At 34.6% G+C, this 17,274-nt stretch overlaps 1 protein-coding gene and 1 pseudogene across 1 annotated transcript in view; one reads left to right on the forward strand and one right to left on the reverse strand.

Annotated features, from left to right (window-relative positions):
- Window positions 1-3,029, forward strand: part of LOC100373508 (glutamate receptor-interacting protein 1-like) — a 63,501-nt gene extending 60,472 nt beyond the window's left edge. Inside the window, exons 16-18 of the mRNA XM_006814777.2 lie at window positions 568-736; window positions 1,156-1,980; window positions 2,496-3,029. Coding sequence (XP_006814840.1) covers window positions 568-736; window positions 1,156-1,980; window positions 2,496-2,696 — 1,195 coding nt within the window. The 3' untranslated portion in view covers window positions 2,697-3,029. The remainder of the gene's footprint in view (window positions 1-567; window positions 737-1,155; window positions 1,981-2,495) is intronic.
- An 8,318-nt stretch (window positions 3,030-11,347) lies between these two features.
- On the reverse strand, window positions 11,348-16,979 carry LOC144349552 (sodium-coupled monocarboxylate transporter 1-like; annotated as a pseudogene).
- Window positions 16,980-17,274: the final 295 nt, after the last annotated feature.

The raw sequence follows: 17,274 nt of genomic DNA on the forward strand, positions 1-17,274 counted from the left end.
ACAATGCTTGTCTGTCACACGCCAAAACAAATGCACAGTTATCACCTCCATAAAAACAAAGAAAACTGTCAAGTGTAATTTGATTCTGTTCGCAATGACAAAAAAACTGATTCAAAAGGGATTTGAAAAAGCGGGCATCGTTGCTGCGTTACATCCAGAACATTGACCTTTTATATTGGGACTCGAAAATTACTAAGTACTACTAATTTCGGTAATAATTATCAGTATCACTTCCTTTATTTATTTTCATTGAAATAATGACCACAATGAATACGTTAATTTTTTTGTGTTAATTTACTTTTTAATAAAGTGAATCTATCATGTCATTACACTTTTGTGTGTGTGTTGTTTACAAAGTGTGTGTAGAGAAAAAAGACATTGTTTGGTGGCCATTTTAAATTTATAATAAAAATCAGCGACATCTTGAATTAGCGAATCAGTTCTCTCGTTAAATTCGCTAAAAGACAATCAAATGCTTGTGAAAAAGACATGTTTACAGTAGTTATTAAGCTTTTTTTCTTTCACTTTTGACTCATCATCAATCTGTTTATGATTATTGTTTTACAGAACTGGTGCTATTCATGTTGGGGATGTGATTCTTGCTATAAACTCTGTCCCACTCCGAGGTCAGCCACTATCTGAAGCGATTAGACTTTTACAGACTGTTGGTGATACTGTTAATCTTAAGATTTGTAAACCAAGAAATCAGAAACGTGCTGTGACTGGTGCTGCTGAGGTAGGTATGCAAAATTATTTACTATGTGTTATGGCTCTTTCATGCTTTCAAATTTTTCCCTTTTATGTTATCATATGAGTGATTGTCCGTCGTCGTTCGTGTCAATGTAGTATTAGCCAGTCAAAATAGGTAGATAAATGCAGATAAACCATTATTTGGACCATTATTTAGATGAGAAGGGGATAGATTCCTTGTAGGTGGTTGTTATTTCTGGTGACAGACAAATATAATATGCTTTTTGTGTGGCAGGACATCCTACCAATAATAGTTGGAGCTACCGGTACTTATTACTTAATACACATATCATTTGAATGAATGATGTAAGACTATGCAGTGTCATATGTCACCACAAAGGATCAAATTTTGTACTTTGGATATTCACTCTTCTCTAATCACATAATGTTTTTGTGTGTTTCAAGGCCTCTAATGCTGCTATGATGAGTGACTATGATAACTTAGAATCAAACCTGCATTTTCATAAAGATCGTCTGAGGCGTGACAGACATAGCACACCGATTACTAGCGCTGACAGTGCTGTGGATTCCTGGGATGGGTCAGGATTTGATGCAGGTTACCATAGCAACCCAACTGTAGCAGCAGCTGGGAAATACCCAATGCAGAACCAAATTTCTGAGGCATCACTGAAACAGAGGACAGGAAGGCTGACAAGACCTCAGAGGCCTAAAAAATGTAAGTCAAGGACTAAAGTTATGCATAATGAGCATGGTAGTGACGATGAAGAGGAGTGGGACCTGCAGACAAACTCGTGTAACAGTGGCAATGGATGTGGTAGCAGTGATGCACTCAGCTCAGACCAAGATGAGAAAGATGCTAATGATCTAATGAAAAACTATATCTGGACTGAAGCACTGAAAGACTTGGAAAAATGTGGACAAACAGACATACTCCGAGAATTGATGGAAGACACTACGCTAGATAGAGATACTCAACCACCAGCTACAGTGAATGGACATGCTCAGGTGGTTCCCAAAAGCAGTACCATTCCCATTGGCCGAGGACATCCTACCGATTTCAAAAACATCAATGACCAGATGAAAGATATATTTTCACCAACTCCTATTGAACTACATAAAGTCGCTCTCTGTAAGGACATGGACTATGATGACTTTGGATTTAGTGTCTCAGACGGCCTCTATGAGAGAGGGGTTTATGTGAATTGTGTCCGACCTGGTGGTCCTGCCGCCCAAACCGGAAATATCCGGCCATTTGACAGGATACTGCAGGTATGAATTTTATTTTCAGTACAGTAAAATACTATTTTAGAAAATACATTTACTATTTCTACAGTAATTTGTGTTTGGAAATAGTTAAATATTGAAGGTATACTTAGTCAGGTGAAAATAAGCCTAACACTAAATATAAAAATTGTAACAAAGTTTCAAAAACTACAGCTGAGTGGAGCTATCTATTGAATATTTACTTAGCATTATCCTGAATATCACTAAAACTGTAAAACTTAAACACAACTTTTACACTCTAAAATTTGTTTACATTTCTAAACTTAATTTGATGCCATTATTGAGTCTCTGTCACAAAAGAATTGGTACATGTATTGCTCTAAAACAAAAAAGGTCTTCATCAACATTGGTATATTAATCTTAAGTTATTATTAAATATGTTCAGGTATTAACATATACTTATGATGACAATAGACGTAGTATCGATATTTAATGTGATAACTTTTGTGATAACTCAACATTAAATGTTTATTCATTCGCATTTTAATTGTCTTTTGTAGATCAACCACACCAGAACCCGGGACTTTGACTGCTGCATGGTTGTGCCATTAATAGCAGAGGCTGGTGAAAGATTAGAAGTTGTCATCAGTAGAAACCCATTAGCACAACCTGAAATCCAGCATCAACAACACCTAGGTTACGGTTGGCAAGATGACCTAATTGTACACAGTGCTCCAAAAACTTCATCTAAAACCTTGTAATTATCATAATACCTGATACCTGATTAGATGTAGATGATCACACTAATAATTTTCATACATTGTTTTAAATTATATTAAACTATGTATTTATGAAAACCAATACTTCGCAAAACTTAAAGATAATTAGTTTTTCATGACATGAAAAACATAAACCATATAGAGATTTTGCATAACGTTCTTGTTGTTTAAATGTTGTTTTTTTTGTTTTTACTAGAATATGTTTAATATTTCATTTTGACATTTAGGTAGCCAAATCTTAAGAATAACTAGCTATTGTTTCTTTCGATAATCTCTGAAAAAAGTTAATAAATCTGCCCTCTCAATGTCTGAAAACGATACTGTAAAACAATTTATTTTAGCTGGAATATGTTTTCACTGATTTTTGCCAAATTGAATGTAAAATATAGGAAATAAGCTATATTTGCTGGATTTTATTAGTCCCCGTTCGGACGCAGTCCGAAAACGGGGACTTATGTTTTGCCCTGTGTGCGTCCGTCCGTGCGTCCGTGATCACCTGTATCTCGAACATGCATGGACCGATTGAGTTCAAACTTTACTCATACATCACACATTATATGGGACATATGCACATGCATTTTTTTCATGATCCGATTAACGATAGCCGAATAGCGGCCATTTTAAGGCCGAAAATGCATCAAAATCGCACATTTTCACCATTCCGGACCCGGATCTCAGTTATGCATGGACGGATTTTGTTCAAATTTGGTACATACATTAAACATAATAGGACCTTGATGCACGTCATTTTTTTTTTTGGATCGGGTTCGAAATGGCCGACTGGCGGCCATTTTGTTTTAAAGAATTCAGTTCTGGATCCGTATCTGAGACATGCTTGGATTGATCGAGTTCAAACTTCACACACACAAGGTACATCATGTCACAAATATGTATGTGCATTTGTTTCATGATCTCATTAACGATAGCCAAATGGCGGCCGCTTTAAGGCCGAAAATGCATTGAAATCGCACATTTTCACCATTTCGGACCCGGATCTCAGTTATGCATGGACGGATTTCATTCAAATTTGGTACATACATTAAACATAATAGGACCTTGATGCACGTCATTTTTTTTTTCGGATCAAGTTCGAAATAGCCGACTGGCGGCCATTTTGTTTTAAAGAATTCAGTTCTGGATCCGTATCCGAGACATGCTTGGATTGATCGAGTTCAAACTTCACACACACAAGGTACATCATGTCACAAATATGTATGTGCATTTGTTTCATGATCTCATTAACGATAGCCAAATGGCGGCCGCTTTAAGGCCGAAAATGCATTGAAATAGCACATTTTCACCATTCCGGACCCGTATCTCAGTTATGCATGGATTGATTTTGTTCAAATTTGGTACATACATTAAACATAATAGGACCTTGATGCACGTCTTTTTTTTTTTTGGATCAAGTTCGAAATGGCCGACTGGCGGCCATTTTGTTAAAGAATTCAGTTCTGGATCCGTATCCAAGACATGTCTGGATTGATCAAGTTCAAACTTCACACACACATGGTACATCATGTCACAAATAGATATGTGCCTTTGTTTCATGATCTGCTTAACAATAGCGAAATGATGGCCATTTTAAGGCCGAAAATACATCAAAATCACGTATTTTCACAATTCCAGAACCGGATCTCAGTCATGCATGGATGGATTTTGTTCAGATTTAGCACAATGTGTTGTACATATGCAGGTGCATTTTGGTCATGATCTGCTTTGAATGTATATGTCACTCAAATATGAACGGAACGGGGACGTGTCATTGACAATGACTTGTTTTCACTAAATCATTCCTTCAGCGAAAATAGTGAAAATTAATTCCAAGCGAAAATAAAGTATTTTGCTGTAATATACACTAATTGACATATTGATAGATGAGTAGTAGAGTTGTTACATCGATTTTTAAATGGTAATTTATAAAATGCATGTAAATTCTGTCATTATAACATTAATGTCAGTTTTAATCACTGGTATTTACAATGGAGGTCTGAAATGTTCATAGAATAATTATATATAACTATGAATATAAACATAAAATGACGATTTTGATTAAAATTTGCCCCCAAAAAAGTCCACTACATCCTCGCATCATGTCACTCCCTTCTGATCGGATTATTATTCAATTCTTATATTTTCACTTGCTAAACAAGATGACAGTACAGTAGCCAAGTTTGGGTTGTTGTAATCAAAGGTTGTTTTCTGATTAAATAAATATACAGAGAAAATTCAGAAGCCTTGATATATGTACATTTCATATTTCAAGTCAATTTTTTAGCTCCGCTGTTGACTTTGTCGAGCGGCGCTTATCATATGAGTGATTGTTCACCGTCCGTGTCAATGTTTTACCTTTTCGACTTCTTCTTGAAAACTACAAGCCTGATACTTGGTTTATATGTACCTTGGGTAGACCTTCTGTAGATTTGTTCAGTTCATGATGATATCTTCAATTCTCTAATTTTGGTGATTATTTTTGTCATTTTTGGTAAAAAGTTATATTTTTGACTTCTTGTTGAAAACCGCAAGTCCAATTGCTTTGATATTAAATGTATAGATACTACATGTGGACCTCTTTCAGATTTGTTCATTTCTTGATATTTTCAATTATCTAATTTTGATAAATATTTTTGGTGAAAAGTGATATTTTTGAATTCTTGTTGAAGTCAGATTGCTTTGATACTATACACATTGTTCATTTTCTAATGATATCTTCTGTACTTTAATTGCAATGTGCATTGCTAACAGCGGAGCTATCTCAGCCGACAGGCTGCTCGTTTTTATTGAATTTCAAATTTGTATGAAATGTTTAAGTAATTTTATCACATTCATTTGAACATCTACCTCAATATTTTTTGACATATTATATTTACACTTTCTTTTGGAAATGTGATTTTTCAAACTTGGTGCTAGAGTGCAGCTCACAGAGGCAAGAAAGAATAAAATGTATGTATGTAGTTTATGTACACTGTAGTTTATGTACACTGTAGTTTATGTACACTGTAGCTTGTATTCTATTAGTATGTAAAATCAAGCAGTAAAAATAATAATACATAGCTAAACTTTGTGAAGAGAAACATCTTCTTGATGAGTAAATCAAAGCTAGTGAGTAGTGTTGCTCAGTTGGTTACTTGTATGCTGAAAATATACTGGTTTAGTTGTTATACAAAATTCAAATTATCAAAAAATTTTTAAATGACATCATAGTTTAAAAATATTCAAAAATATACACTGCCGTAGTGTGGTACATGCTCTGAAATTATTATAATGGTTTCTTTATAAATGTAGTTTATTTTACTCACTTACAAAATGTAATTTTCCTAATATAATAAAGTATTTTAAACAATTTGACTGTTTTTGTTTTCAAAATATCCATGATATTATGGCATAAATGAATTGCTTTCTGCGTATTCAAAATCAAAAATGTCCAATCAATCAATTAATTATTATTAATTCATTAAACATTATTCTAAGAAATGTTTCTGCCAATTACATGTACAAAGTGATGCATTAGATTATTAGAAAAGTATGGTTTTCATCACTGCATTCTGTAATTCAAGATATTTAATTATTCAACCCTTGGTTGCCTAGTAAAGCATTTATTCATTTTCACTGATCATGCCAGCGTGTTGAATTTGACACAAAGTATGTTCTAGACTTTTTAGTAGTCCACCCCAAATATGAGCAGTTTTGGTTGTTTTAGCAATGTGTCCAGTCTACATGCTACGATGCAATAAAGCTTATTTCTGTTGTGAGCATCCATTTTCACCTGAATGCCTGCATTGCTTTGTCTACAGGGATATTCGCCTCAGTGGAGATAAATGAATCAGCCAGTCAAGCTTCTGCTTTCTATGGAAAAGCATTTTTGACCATAGATTAACATGGGAGTGTGTAAATGTCAAAAGCCGGGTTACATCAAAATGTACGACTGGTGGCCATTTTGTTTTAATCAATGTGGTTAAATATATCTGACATACTGGGACTGATTATTTTAAAATTTTCTATATTCATTATATACATGTCTTTGATATATAGATGTATTCAAAATGGCCAACTGGTGGCCATTGTGTTTTAATTATTGCTGTTTCTGAGCAATATCTCTCAATATGGACAAGTATTCGTTTGATGATTAGATGCAAGATGACAGAATATCAACAATTTTAATGTTGAAAAATCATCATAATCAAGCGTCAGCTTCTGGATTTATATCTTTGACATGTTTATGTTTCAACTATATTATCTTTCATTCTATTTTAGGTAAACATTTAAAAACTATCAGTCAATTGCTTTGATACTCTACAAAGACAGTGGAGCTATTTCAACTGTTAGTTTGCTCGTTTATGTTTGATAATTTATGCTGTGCTAACATTCAAATTTGTCACTGTATAATGGATGGACTATCTAGGCTATATTGGTTATAAATGTGATGGAAAATTACTTGTTGTAATGTTTTGATGTTCTATATGTAGATTTGTTTATCTTGTGTTGATACCTTCAATTCTCTAATGTTAGTGAATATTTTTTAACCGTCTGGCTGCTTGTTTCATTGTCCTGCTGTATATAGTTGTCAGTGTGGAGAGTAAAATGGAGAGAAACTCTGCTCACAACATCTGTCATGCTTGTGTACATGCCCACAGAATTTACATTATAGTATTTCCTTATCTAAGCAGATCTTTGTTTGGCAGTCTTTGTCCTTTGTGTCTCTTGTGAAAATACTAAAATGTAAATAGTCTGTAGTGCTGTATATCATCTCCTGCCTCTGAGTTTTAGTTTGTTCAGCACATGTTATACACCCATGGTTTAGAACTTGATAGATGTGAGCGAATGTGGATTAAACCCAGATTATGTCTTTATAAATGTGAGCAAATGTGGATTAAACCTAGATTATGTCTTGATAGATGTGAGCGAATGTGGATTAAACCCGGATTATGTCTTGATAGATGTGAGCGAATGTGGATTAAACCCAGATTATGTCTTGATAGATGTGAGCAAATGTGGATTAAATCCTGATTATGTCTTGATAGATGTGAGCAAATGTGGATTAAATCCTGATTATGTCTTGATAGATGTGAGCAAATGTGGATTAAACCCAGATTATGTCTTGATAGATGTGAGCAAATGTGGATTAAACCCAGATTATGTCTTGATAAATGTGAGCAAATGTGGATTAAACCCAGATTATGTCTTGATAGATGTGAGCAAATGTGGATTAAACCCGGATTATGTCTTGACAGATGTGAGGAAATGTGGATTAAACCCAGATTATGTCTTGATAGATGTGAGCGAATGTGGATTAAACCCAGATTATGTCTTGATAGATGTGAGCAAATGTGGATTAAATCCTGATTATGTCTTGATAGATGTGAGCAAATGTGGATTAAATCCTGATTATGTCTTGATAGATGTGAGCAAATGTGGATTAAACCCAGATTATGTCTTGATAAATGTGAGCAAATGTGGATTAAACCCAGATTATGTCTTGATAGATGTGAGCAAATGTGGATTAAACCCGGATTATGTCTTGACAGATGTGAGCAAATGTGGATTAAACCCAGATTATGTCTTGATAAATGTGAGCAAATGTGGATTAAACCCTGATTATGTCTTGATAGATGTGAGCAAATGTGGATTAAACCTAGATTATGTCTTGATAAATGTGAGCAAATGTGGATTAAACCCAGATTATGTCTTGATAGATGTGAACAAATGTGGATTAAACCTAGATTATGTCTTGATAAATGTGAGCAAATGTGGATTAAACCCAGATTATGTCTTGATAGATGTGAACAAATGTGGATTAAACCCAGATTATGTCTTGATAAATGTGAGCAAATGTGGATTAAACCCTGATTATGTCTTGATAGATGTGAGCAAATGTGGATTAAACCCTGATTATGTCTTGATAGATGTGAGCAAATGTGGATTAAACCCGGATTATGTCTTGATAAATGTGAGCAAATGTGGATTAAACCCAGATTATGTCTTGATAGATGTGAGCAAATGTGGATTAAACCTAGATTATGTCTTGATAAATGTGAGCAAATGTGGATTAAACCCAGATTATGTCTTGATAGATGTGAACAAATGTGGATTAAACCTAGATTATGTCTTGATAAATGTGAGCAAATGTGGATTAAACCCAGATTATGTCTTGATAGATGTGAACAAATGTGGATTAAACCCTGATTATGTCTTGATAGATGTGAGCAAATGTGGATTAAACCCTGATTATGTCTTGATAGATGTGAGCAAATGTGGATTAAACCCGGATTATGTCTTGATAAATGTGAACAAATGTGGATTAAACCCAGATTATGTCTTGATAGATGTGAGCAAATGTGGATTAAACCCAGATTATGTCTTGATAGATGTGAGCAAATGTGGATTAAACCCAGATTATGTCTTGATAGATGTGAGCAAATGTGGATTAAACCCAGATTATGTCTTGATAGATGTGAGCAAATGTGGATTAAACCCAGATTATGTCTTGATAGATGTGAACAAATGTGGATTAAACCCTGATTATGTCTTGATAGATGTGAGCGAATGTGGATTAAACCCAGATTATGTCTTGATAAATGTGAGCAAATGTGGATTAAACCCAGATTATGTTTTGATAAATGTGAGCAAATGTGGATTAAACCCGGATTATGTCTTGACAGATGTGAGCAAACGAGGATTAAACACAGATTATGTCTTGATAAATGTGAGCAAATGAGGATTAAACCCTGATTATGTTTTGCTAGATGTGAGCAAATGTGGATTAAACCAGGATTATGTTTTGATAGGTGTGAGTAAATGTGGATTAAACCCGGATTATGTCTTGATAGTTGTGAGCAAATGTGGATTGAATCCAGATTATGTCTTGATAGATGTGAGCAAATGTGGATTAAACCAAGATTATGTCTTGATAGTTGTGAGCAAATGTGGATTGAATCCAGATTATGTTTTGATAGGTGTGAGTAAATGTGGATTAAACCCGGATTATGTCTTGATAGTTGTGAGCAAATGTGGATTGAATCCAGATTATGTTTTGATAGGTGTGAGTAAATGTGGATTAAACCCGGATTATGTCTTGATAGTTGTGAGCAAATGTGGATTAAACCCAGATTATGTCTTGATAGTTGTGAGCAAATGTGGATTGAATCCAGATTATGTTTTGATAGGTGTGTGTAAATGTGGATTAAACCCAGATTATGTCTTGATAGTTGTGAGCAAATGTGGATTGAATCCAGATTATGTTTTGATAGGTGTGAGTAAATGTGGATTAAACCCGGATTATGTCTTGATAGTTGTGAGTAAATGTGGATTGAATCCAGATTATGTTTTGATAGGTGTGAGTAAATGTGGATTAAACCCGGATTATGTCTTGATAGTTGTGAGCAAATGTGGATTAAACCCAGATTATATCTTGATAGTTATTGGCTATATGTTGTTAGTTATATTTTTTTGAAATAACACATTCATGGAAAATAGTATTTTTTCCTGGTTCTTTGAATCTAACTGACTGATTTTCCTCAAATTGTATGTGCACATATTTAGGAACACTCTTTTTGCATTACTCTATACCCTAGCAATCAAGTCATTGCACATGATAACCACTCAAAAAAACAAAAACATTGCAGAATAAGTACTAAGTATAACCATACATTCTTCATGCCTAGCGATAATTTATCTCCATTTCACTTGTATATGCCTTTTGTTGAGAACTTGTTTGTTGGTGTATCTCTCATAATCATTGACATATGCATAGTAAGATGGTTTATATTTTGGCCACCCGCAAGCCGTTAGTTGCTGCTTGCAGCTATGTTTATTAACCTTTTTTGCGATCTCTCTAACTATATGACCTGTATTGTTTGTTCTGATGTGTATTGGTCGGAAGGGGGCAGTAAAACATCACAAAGTAGTTTGATAATTAGCTTTCATCCATCTGAAATATCTTATCACAGTGGCGGCGGCACGGGGGTGCCAAGATCAAGCTAAAATCTTTGTGTATTTTCACTTAAATCCAGCTATGTACGTCAGCAATATTTTCCCCTCAAAATGTAGGAAAAAGCGTTTCAGAGTGTCTAGACCACTTAAATGTGTTAACATGCCCGCCTTTCATGCAGTTTAGAACATCCAGGAAGGCAAAATATGAAAAGTAAAATTACAATATCGGTGAAGAGAGCACCACCATTCAAAAATTTAATGAAAAATATATGAAATTGAAGGATACACGGATCTGACTGCATAACGACGATGGAAGAGCTTTATCTAGTCGCATTACCGTCTACATGCAAGAACATGCTGGTCAGGGTTATGTTTAGTGCATGGATGACGTACCATTGCTGTATTGAATTAGCCAATGGCACAACATACTCAGAATACGCAACTCGTGTTAACTTACGCGTATTCACGTCGTCAATTTGACTTCCTACACTGTGACATGGTACATACTCTGATGGCAATGGGCACGTCTACAATTTGACTTCCTACATTGTGACATGGTACATTCTCTGATGACAATGGATATCTACATATAATGAATGTTGGTCACAAGATGGCGTAGTTTACATATATTTATTTTTATACACAGTCATTGATTACATACGTTTGTATTAGTATGCTTGTCTGATTATCTAGAGTATGTGTTATTAGAGACGTGTACTTTCAACTTCTTTTTTATCTTCCGAACAAACTTCTTTTTCATCGCTGTCATGCGTGACAGGGGTCCAATCCTTGGGTCTGAAAATAATTAACATAATCATGTGGATTTTCAAGAAGATTTACTAACTTAAAGGAGAGGTGAATTTAGATGAACATTATATTTGCATTGGAACAGTAACTCCAAAATTATCATGTCATTATACACTACATATGCAACGAAACCCGAATTCGCGATGAATATATATATACAACACCCGGTATTGTTTGCTTTATCAAAATTCATAGCATCAAATGAGTATCTATTAACTTGCATAAATCAAGAATGTCTTGATGTTCTTTAATAATAATTTACATAAATCAGATAGAAGGATAATAATTACCTCAAACACGTTATTAACAGTTGCGGGTCAACAACTTTCTGTCGTTCCTCTAAAAGCAGGCATCTACTTATCTCGCTACCAATAATGCCCACAATGACAGTGATGCCCAGGCCCAGTGTACTGTACCACATGACTGAAAGCTGCCAAACGAGATAGACAAAAGACATGTAAGATACGACAGTTTGATATGGGAACATTTCACGAAAACTCTGAATCTTACCCTATAGATAGGTGAGACTTATTCAATTACGTCTTTAAAGATAACGGCACCAACAGCAACCCATATAACGATTGCAAAACCAGTGATTGTACCAATAAACATTCCTCTGTGAAAAGTGTACACATATCTATGCAATTGTTACATCGGCGCGACTCGTACACAACCACCATGTTCCAAATGAATTGTTATGTATGTTTCTGACAAATACTTACATTTCATTAGCCCTCCTATACATCATACCCAAACCAAAGGCGCCTAGCATGGGCCCACCAGCAATTTGTTGTACCTACTGTAATATGTCCCATTGGAATGAATGTCCCAAAAACCGAAGCAACAAAAGCCAGCCCAATGCTTGAAGCTCCATAAAAGCAAGCTAGAAATCGAACGCAGAAATATGTAAAAGTGTGTAATTAAAATCACAGGCATAAAAACCAGCATATAAACAAACACAAGATCTGAACTAACAATTCGGAAATGCGCATTACCACTGAAAACAGACGCTCTCCCCGTAATGCATTAAATGTAACATTTAAATAAATAAAGTGTAACGAATGTACACTCACAGTGACTTAGATGTTTTAAAATGTACATACTTACTTAATATCTTTGATAACGTAGTATCTTTTCCGTCATCTTCGTGCAAACTCTGACCACTACGGCGGGTACTCCAGCGTCGAAATGGTTTTATAAAATCTTCCAAGGTGACAGCGATCAAAGCATTGAGAGATGAAGATACAGAACTAGGGAAAGACAGCAGTGATAACTGCGTTTCCTATCATTGTTCAAGTTGCATTTCTATAGGTTATTTTGCTATTGTGCTTTTACTACAATCATGAAACTCCAAACGCATGTTGTAATGAATACATGTTTGCTGAATAACAATCAATAACATCCTCGAGCTTGTTTGCGAAGTAAAAAAAGGACCCTAAACAAACACTAAATAAACTCGGAAATAAAAAAACGTATTGCAGCATTTCGTCATAAGACCAAACCTGGAAAGATTTGGAGTGATGAAGACGAATGATGTACACATATAATGTACCATACACATTCAATGAATACTTTACATACATACTCAATGAATGCTGTTCACACATTATTCATTATGTATCCTTATACACATTAATTACCTTAGGGTTCCGGCAGATATGCATGTTATAAATAGTCCCTGTATTCCAGGTATGGCTCCAAACTGTGAACTTATAAAGTACACCAATATCTGATAAATACGAAAGAAACTATAAAGTAACTTCCTATTGTATAGTCACTCGGTCACTGTAATTTATTCAGTTATCTTCAGTTTACGCTTTATGGTGGTGCAGTACTCGTAAGCAGAGTAGATGATGAATAATGTGTATTTTTTTTCTATGTGGTTTACTGATTTTAAGCGTAGTAAATATTAAGCAAATGTTAAGCATAATAAAATAAAATACAAATGTCACGTGACTAGATACGTATCACATATATTTAGGTGAGCAACCAATTTAAACCGCCCAAATCAATGCTATAATTTTGTTAATGCCTAGTTGCACCAACTTTTTCACATCCATTGTATAATAATATGCCATGTTCCATTGTGTTGAATACATTTTAGCATGCATGTCAGTTCCATCGTAAAATACTTGTACCTTTCAAACTGTCGCCCGTTTGACTAGACACCTTTATATTTACCTGATCGGGTGAGGCATAGGCTTGCATACCATGCAGACTGTCATCGGTGTCCACAACTAACGTTAGATCTGACAAAAAACAAGTTCACTAAAATAACCAAATTCTTCACAATATATTCTATTTCCGTACTATATATAGTAATACTAGTACAATATGAAATATGTCGTGTTTTCTCCCATTATGATTAACAAGTGGATTTTATTATGATGGTTCATTATCTCCCGAGTTGAGGCAGCTCTGGTTTTTATGTATCTATTTCTTGTAGAAATCCCGACCACACATTTGGTGTCGTTAAATTTACTATCTTCAAACACTTGGATTTGTACCGACACAGAAGAGCTATGCCCCCCCTACCGTAGACTTGCGTAACACAGACGTGTTATAAAAGTTGCTAAAAGTACATCATTTTCGAATTTCACGTAACAGAAACTATTCCCAATCGATGCTATGTTTATTAAACACTCACTAACTCCGAAACCATGACAACATTATTTGTTAGAGGTTGTTTTTCGCGGCAAAGAAATGTTCCATGATGTGTCTTCTTGCCAATAGTAAAACAAATGTAGGTGACTTTTACCATGCGCCATGAAGACGGCAAGCGTTGCAGTTATTATAAGTCATGGCCAACCGAGTTAAAGCGCGGTAGTCGTCGCGCTGCGCATGTGCCACATGTGTTGATAAACATTGATTTTCCCCCAATCCAATGCTCTCTTCAAATGAAAATCACAAGTATGAGGTTTCACCTGGGCGCGACCTGCACTGATTACCGCCAGTGACTCCAATAACATGAAAATTACTTAATTAAAGCTTGGAAACGTCTCAATTCGTAGTCGTTGATCTGCACAACAGTCAAAGTCGCCATCTTTGTTTATATGAGACCCATATATCTAGCACATGCGCTTTAAGTTTAATGCAAGCACGTGAAATTCCAAAGTTAGGTCGCCGTGCTAAACATGTCCCAAAAGACGTACATGATAAATCAAACTAACTTCAATTCAGTTTAATAATAAGGTAGTAGTAAAAAAGAAGCCTAAATCAGATGGTCATTAGTTCGAGTCTTGGCTATGCTATGTGCACTTGTTGTGATGTATAGGAAGCCATTGTACATGCTACATAACTATGTAGTATACTGTACAATGAATGATTGGATGTATCTTTTATCATCTAAATTTACCTGTTCAGGTATCACATCGTCCCAACGTTATCTAAACAGCTAATCCAGTTCAGAAAAATATGCGTCTAAGTAATTGGTATGAATATTATCAATCCGACCTCCACAAGAAGTCTTATTAATGAAATTCATCACACCAATATACGTATGTTTTGATATGCAATCCATAGCTGCTCACGATGGTTGAGACACAAAGGTAACTCTGATGTTGAATGATTATGTTGAGTAGTTATAAACTGGCGTACATGTTTCTGTCTTCATAATTTGTTGTAAGGAGTGTTATTATCACATTAGATAATGAAGGTCTGCCATAGCCTCTCAATGCAACTAAACTGAACAGATGTCATCGGTACATGAATGTGTTTTGTATTAAGACATTGTGCGACAAAGTAATTATTGTTCTTGACATATCAACCTTATTTAGGTATTGCCTTCACTACAACGTGAATTATTACTAATTTAAAAATATATTTGCGATAATAACACAATGAAAATTGTGCTATTCCCATTATGCTAAACATATGTAGCCGGCTTCGAGGAACGACTTCAAAATCTTGATCTTCTGCGATTGACACGCATTTGTTTATATGTGTTGTATTCTTCTCCTCAAAAATGTATCTATTGTCGATCAATTGCTCTAGATTTACTACCATATCTAAAAAAAATTGCTTCTCAATTGATGCTCTGGTTTTGGTTTCAATGGAGTATCATACTTTCAATTTGACTTTAAATGTAAACTTTCTACTGATATCTGCACCTATGGTATTAAAACATTGCTACAAATCTACAAACGTAAAAAGGTACCCGTTATGAAATGTTTCATGGTCGCTTTTAAAGTAATCAATTATGTAAATCACTGGTCTCTTTACAAAATAAACATGTAAAGATCCTTTGTATATTGTGAGACTTTTATCTGTTGATTATTGTATCTAGTTAACATAACATAACACATTACATAACACATTACATTACAAAACAAAGTGTAAGACTATCATTTTTGAAATTGGATTTACTTATTAAATCTTAAAAACATTTTTTACAAGAAGTTTTTAAAATAGACTCGAGTTCTTGACAAGTTTGTGGAGAGAAATGTCCTCTTCAACGCCTTAACTGAATTTATAAAGAATATACTCGCTGGACGATGTATTTAATAACCAACTATATTAAGTATACATGTACAGACAGAACATCGGAATTTATTCCTAATAAATAAATGAATCAATCAATTATGTAGATAAAAATGAAAATAGATCATTCACATTTGAGTGATAATTATAATGCTATTTTAGTCAAAATATACATGTACGTTGTTTATTATTTTTGAATTAATTATAGCATGTAATGTAATAATACCAAATGAACAATTCCACGTACGTATATACAAGCGATATTGGGATTGTGAATTTCAATAAGAGAAACTAAAATATAAATGCCGATGGTCAAATGCCGATGGAAGAACTGACAGAGGCGATGAACATGCACAGTATGTTCCTATTATGTGGTCTCCTGCGATGATTGCGATTCACTACTGTTTTTGTTCATGTTTCTACAAATAAATTGTGATTCGTTCATTTACCTCGTATGCACTTTTGATATTTAAGCCATGGAATACTGGTACGAACACAAATGCTACCACTGGATACATCCAAATAAAAGATACTAGGAAAAACACGTACATAATTCCATGTAGATAAACCTCTGTTGGAGTGCCAAGAATAGTGATCGGAGACATGAACGAAACCAGCAGCGACATAGCAACTGGTAATCCACTCATGTTATGATCAGCAACCAAGTACCTTCAGATAAGATGAAATGAATAAGTATAGTTATATTCTGAACAACTTTCACAGTTTCTAACCCTTAAGCTTAAGTAAACCCTTACGTAAATATCAATACCATGTTTTGTAACAACTGCGAACGATTGTGCAGCGTGTTCGTATCGAGATATAACCAATCCACAGCAACTATCGACGAGTTTTTGTCAAATCAGTTTTTTAATTAGTATGATATATAAGGTGTACTTCTACTTGCAAAATATTGTGTATACTTTACCTATAAGTAGTACGCTGACCTCCCTTGGCAAAACCATGATATATACCAGTGAAGATCGACAGAGCTAACATAGAAGCAAATATAAGGTAATCTGCAGTGTTAAATGGTTTGGCCTCGATTAACATTTTGATGGTAGAATGTTGAACTGGAAACAATTCTAAAACTAAATAAGCATTAACGTCAATAACAGATGAATGATTTAAATCGTGTAAGTCCAACCGTACTAAATAATGTGTATAATTTAACCACTCTGTGTTATTTATGATTGTGATGATAATAGTTTTACAATTAATTCAAAAACTGGGCGTGGTTTCTCAGACTGTCGCTATTCAATAAGTGCCGATGATCATGATATTATGTTGTAGCAGGAAGCCGCTTGAAAGGGCCCAAACAAGATCCATACTTAACCTTGCAAGTACA

The sequence above is a fragment of the Saccoglossus kowalevskii genome, chromosome 3, assembly GCF_978046115.1.
Source record: "Saccoglossus kowalevskii chromosome 3, keSacKowa6.1, whole genome shotgun sequence".
In the NCBI taxonomy this organism is placed as follows: Eukaryota; Metazoa; Hemichordata; class Enteropneusta; family Harrimaniidae; genus Saccoglossus; species Saccoglossus kowalevskii.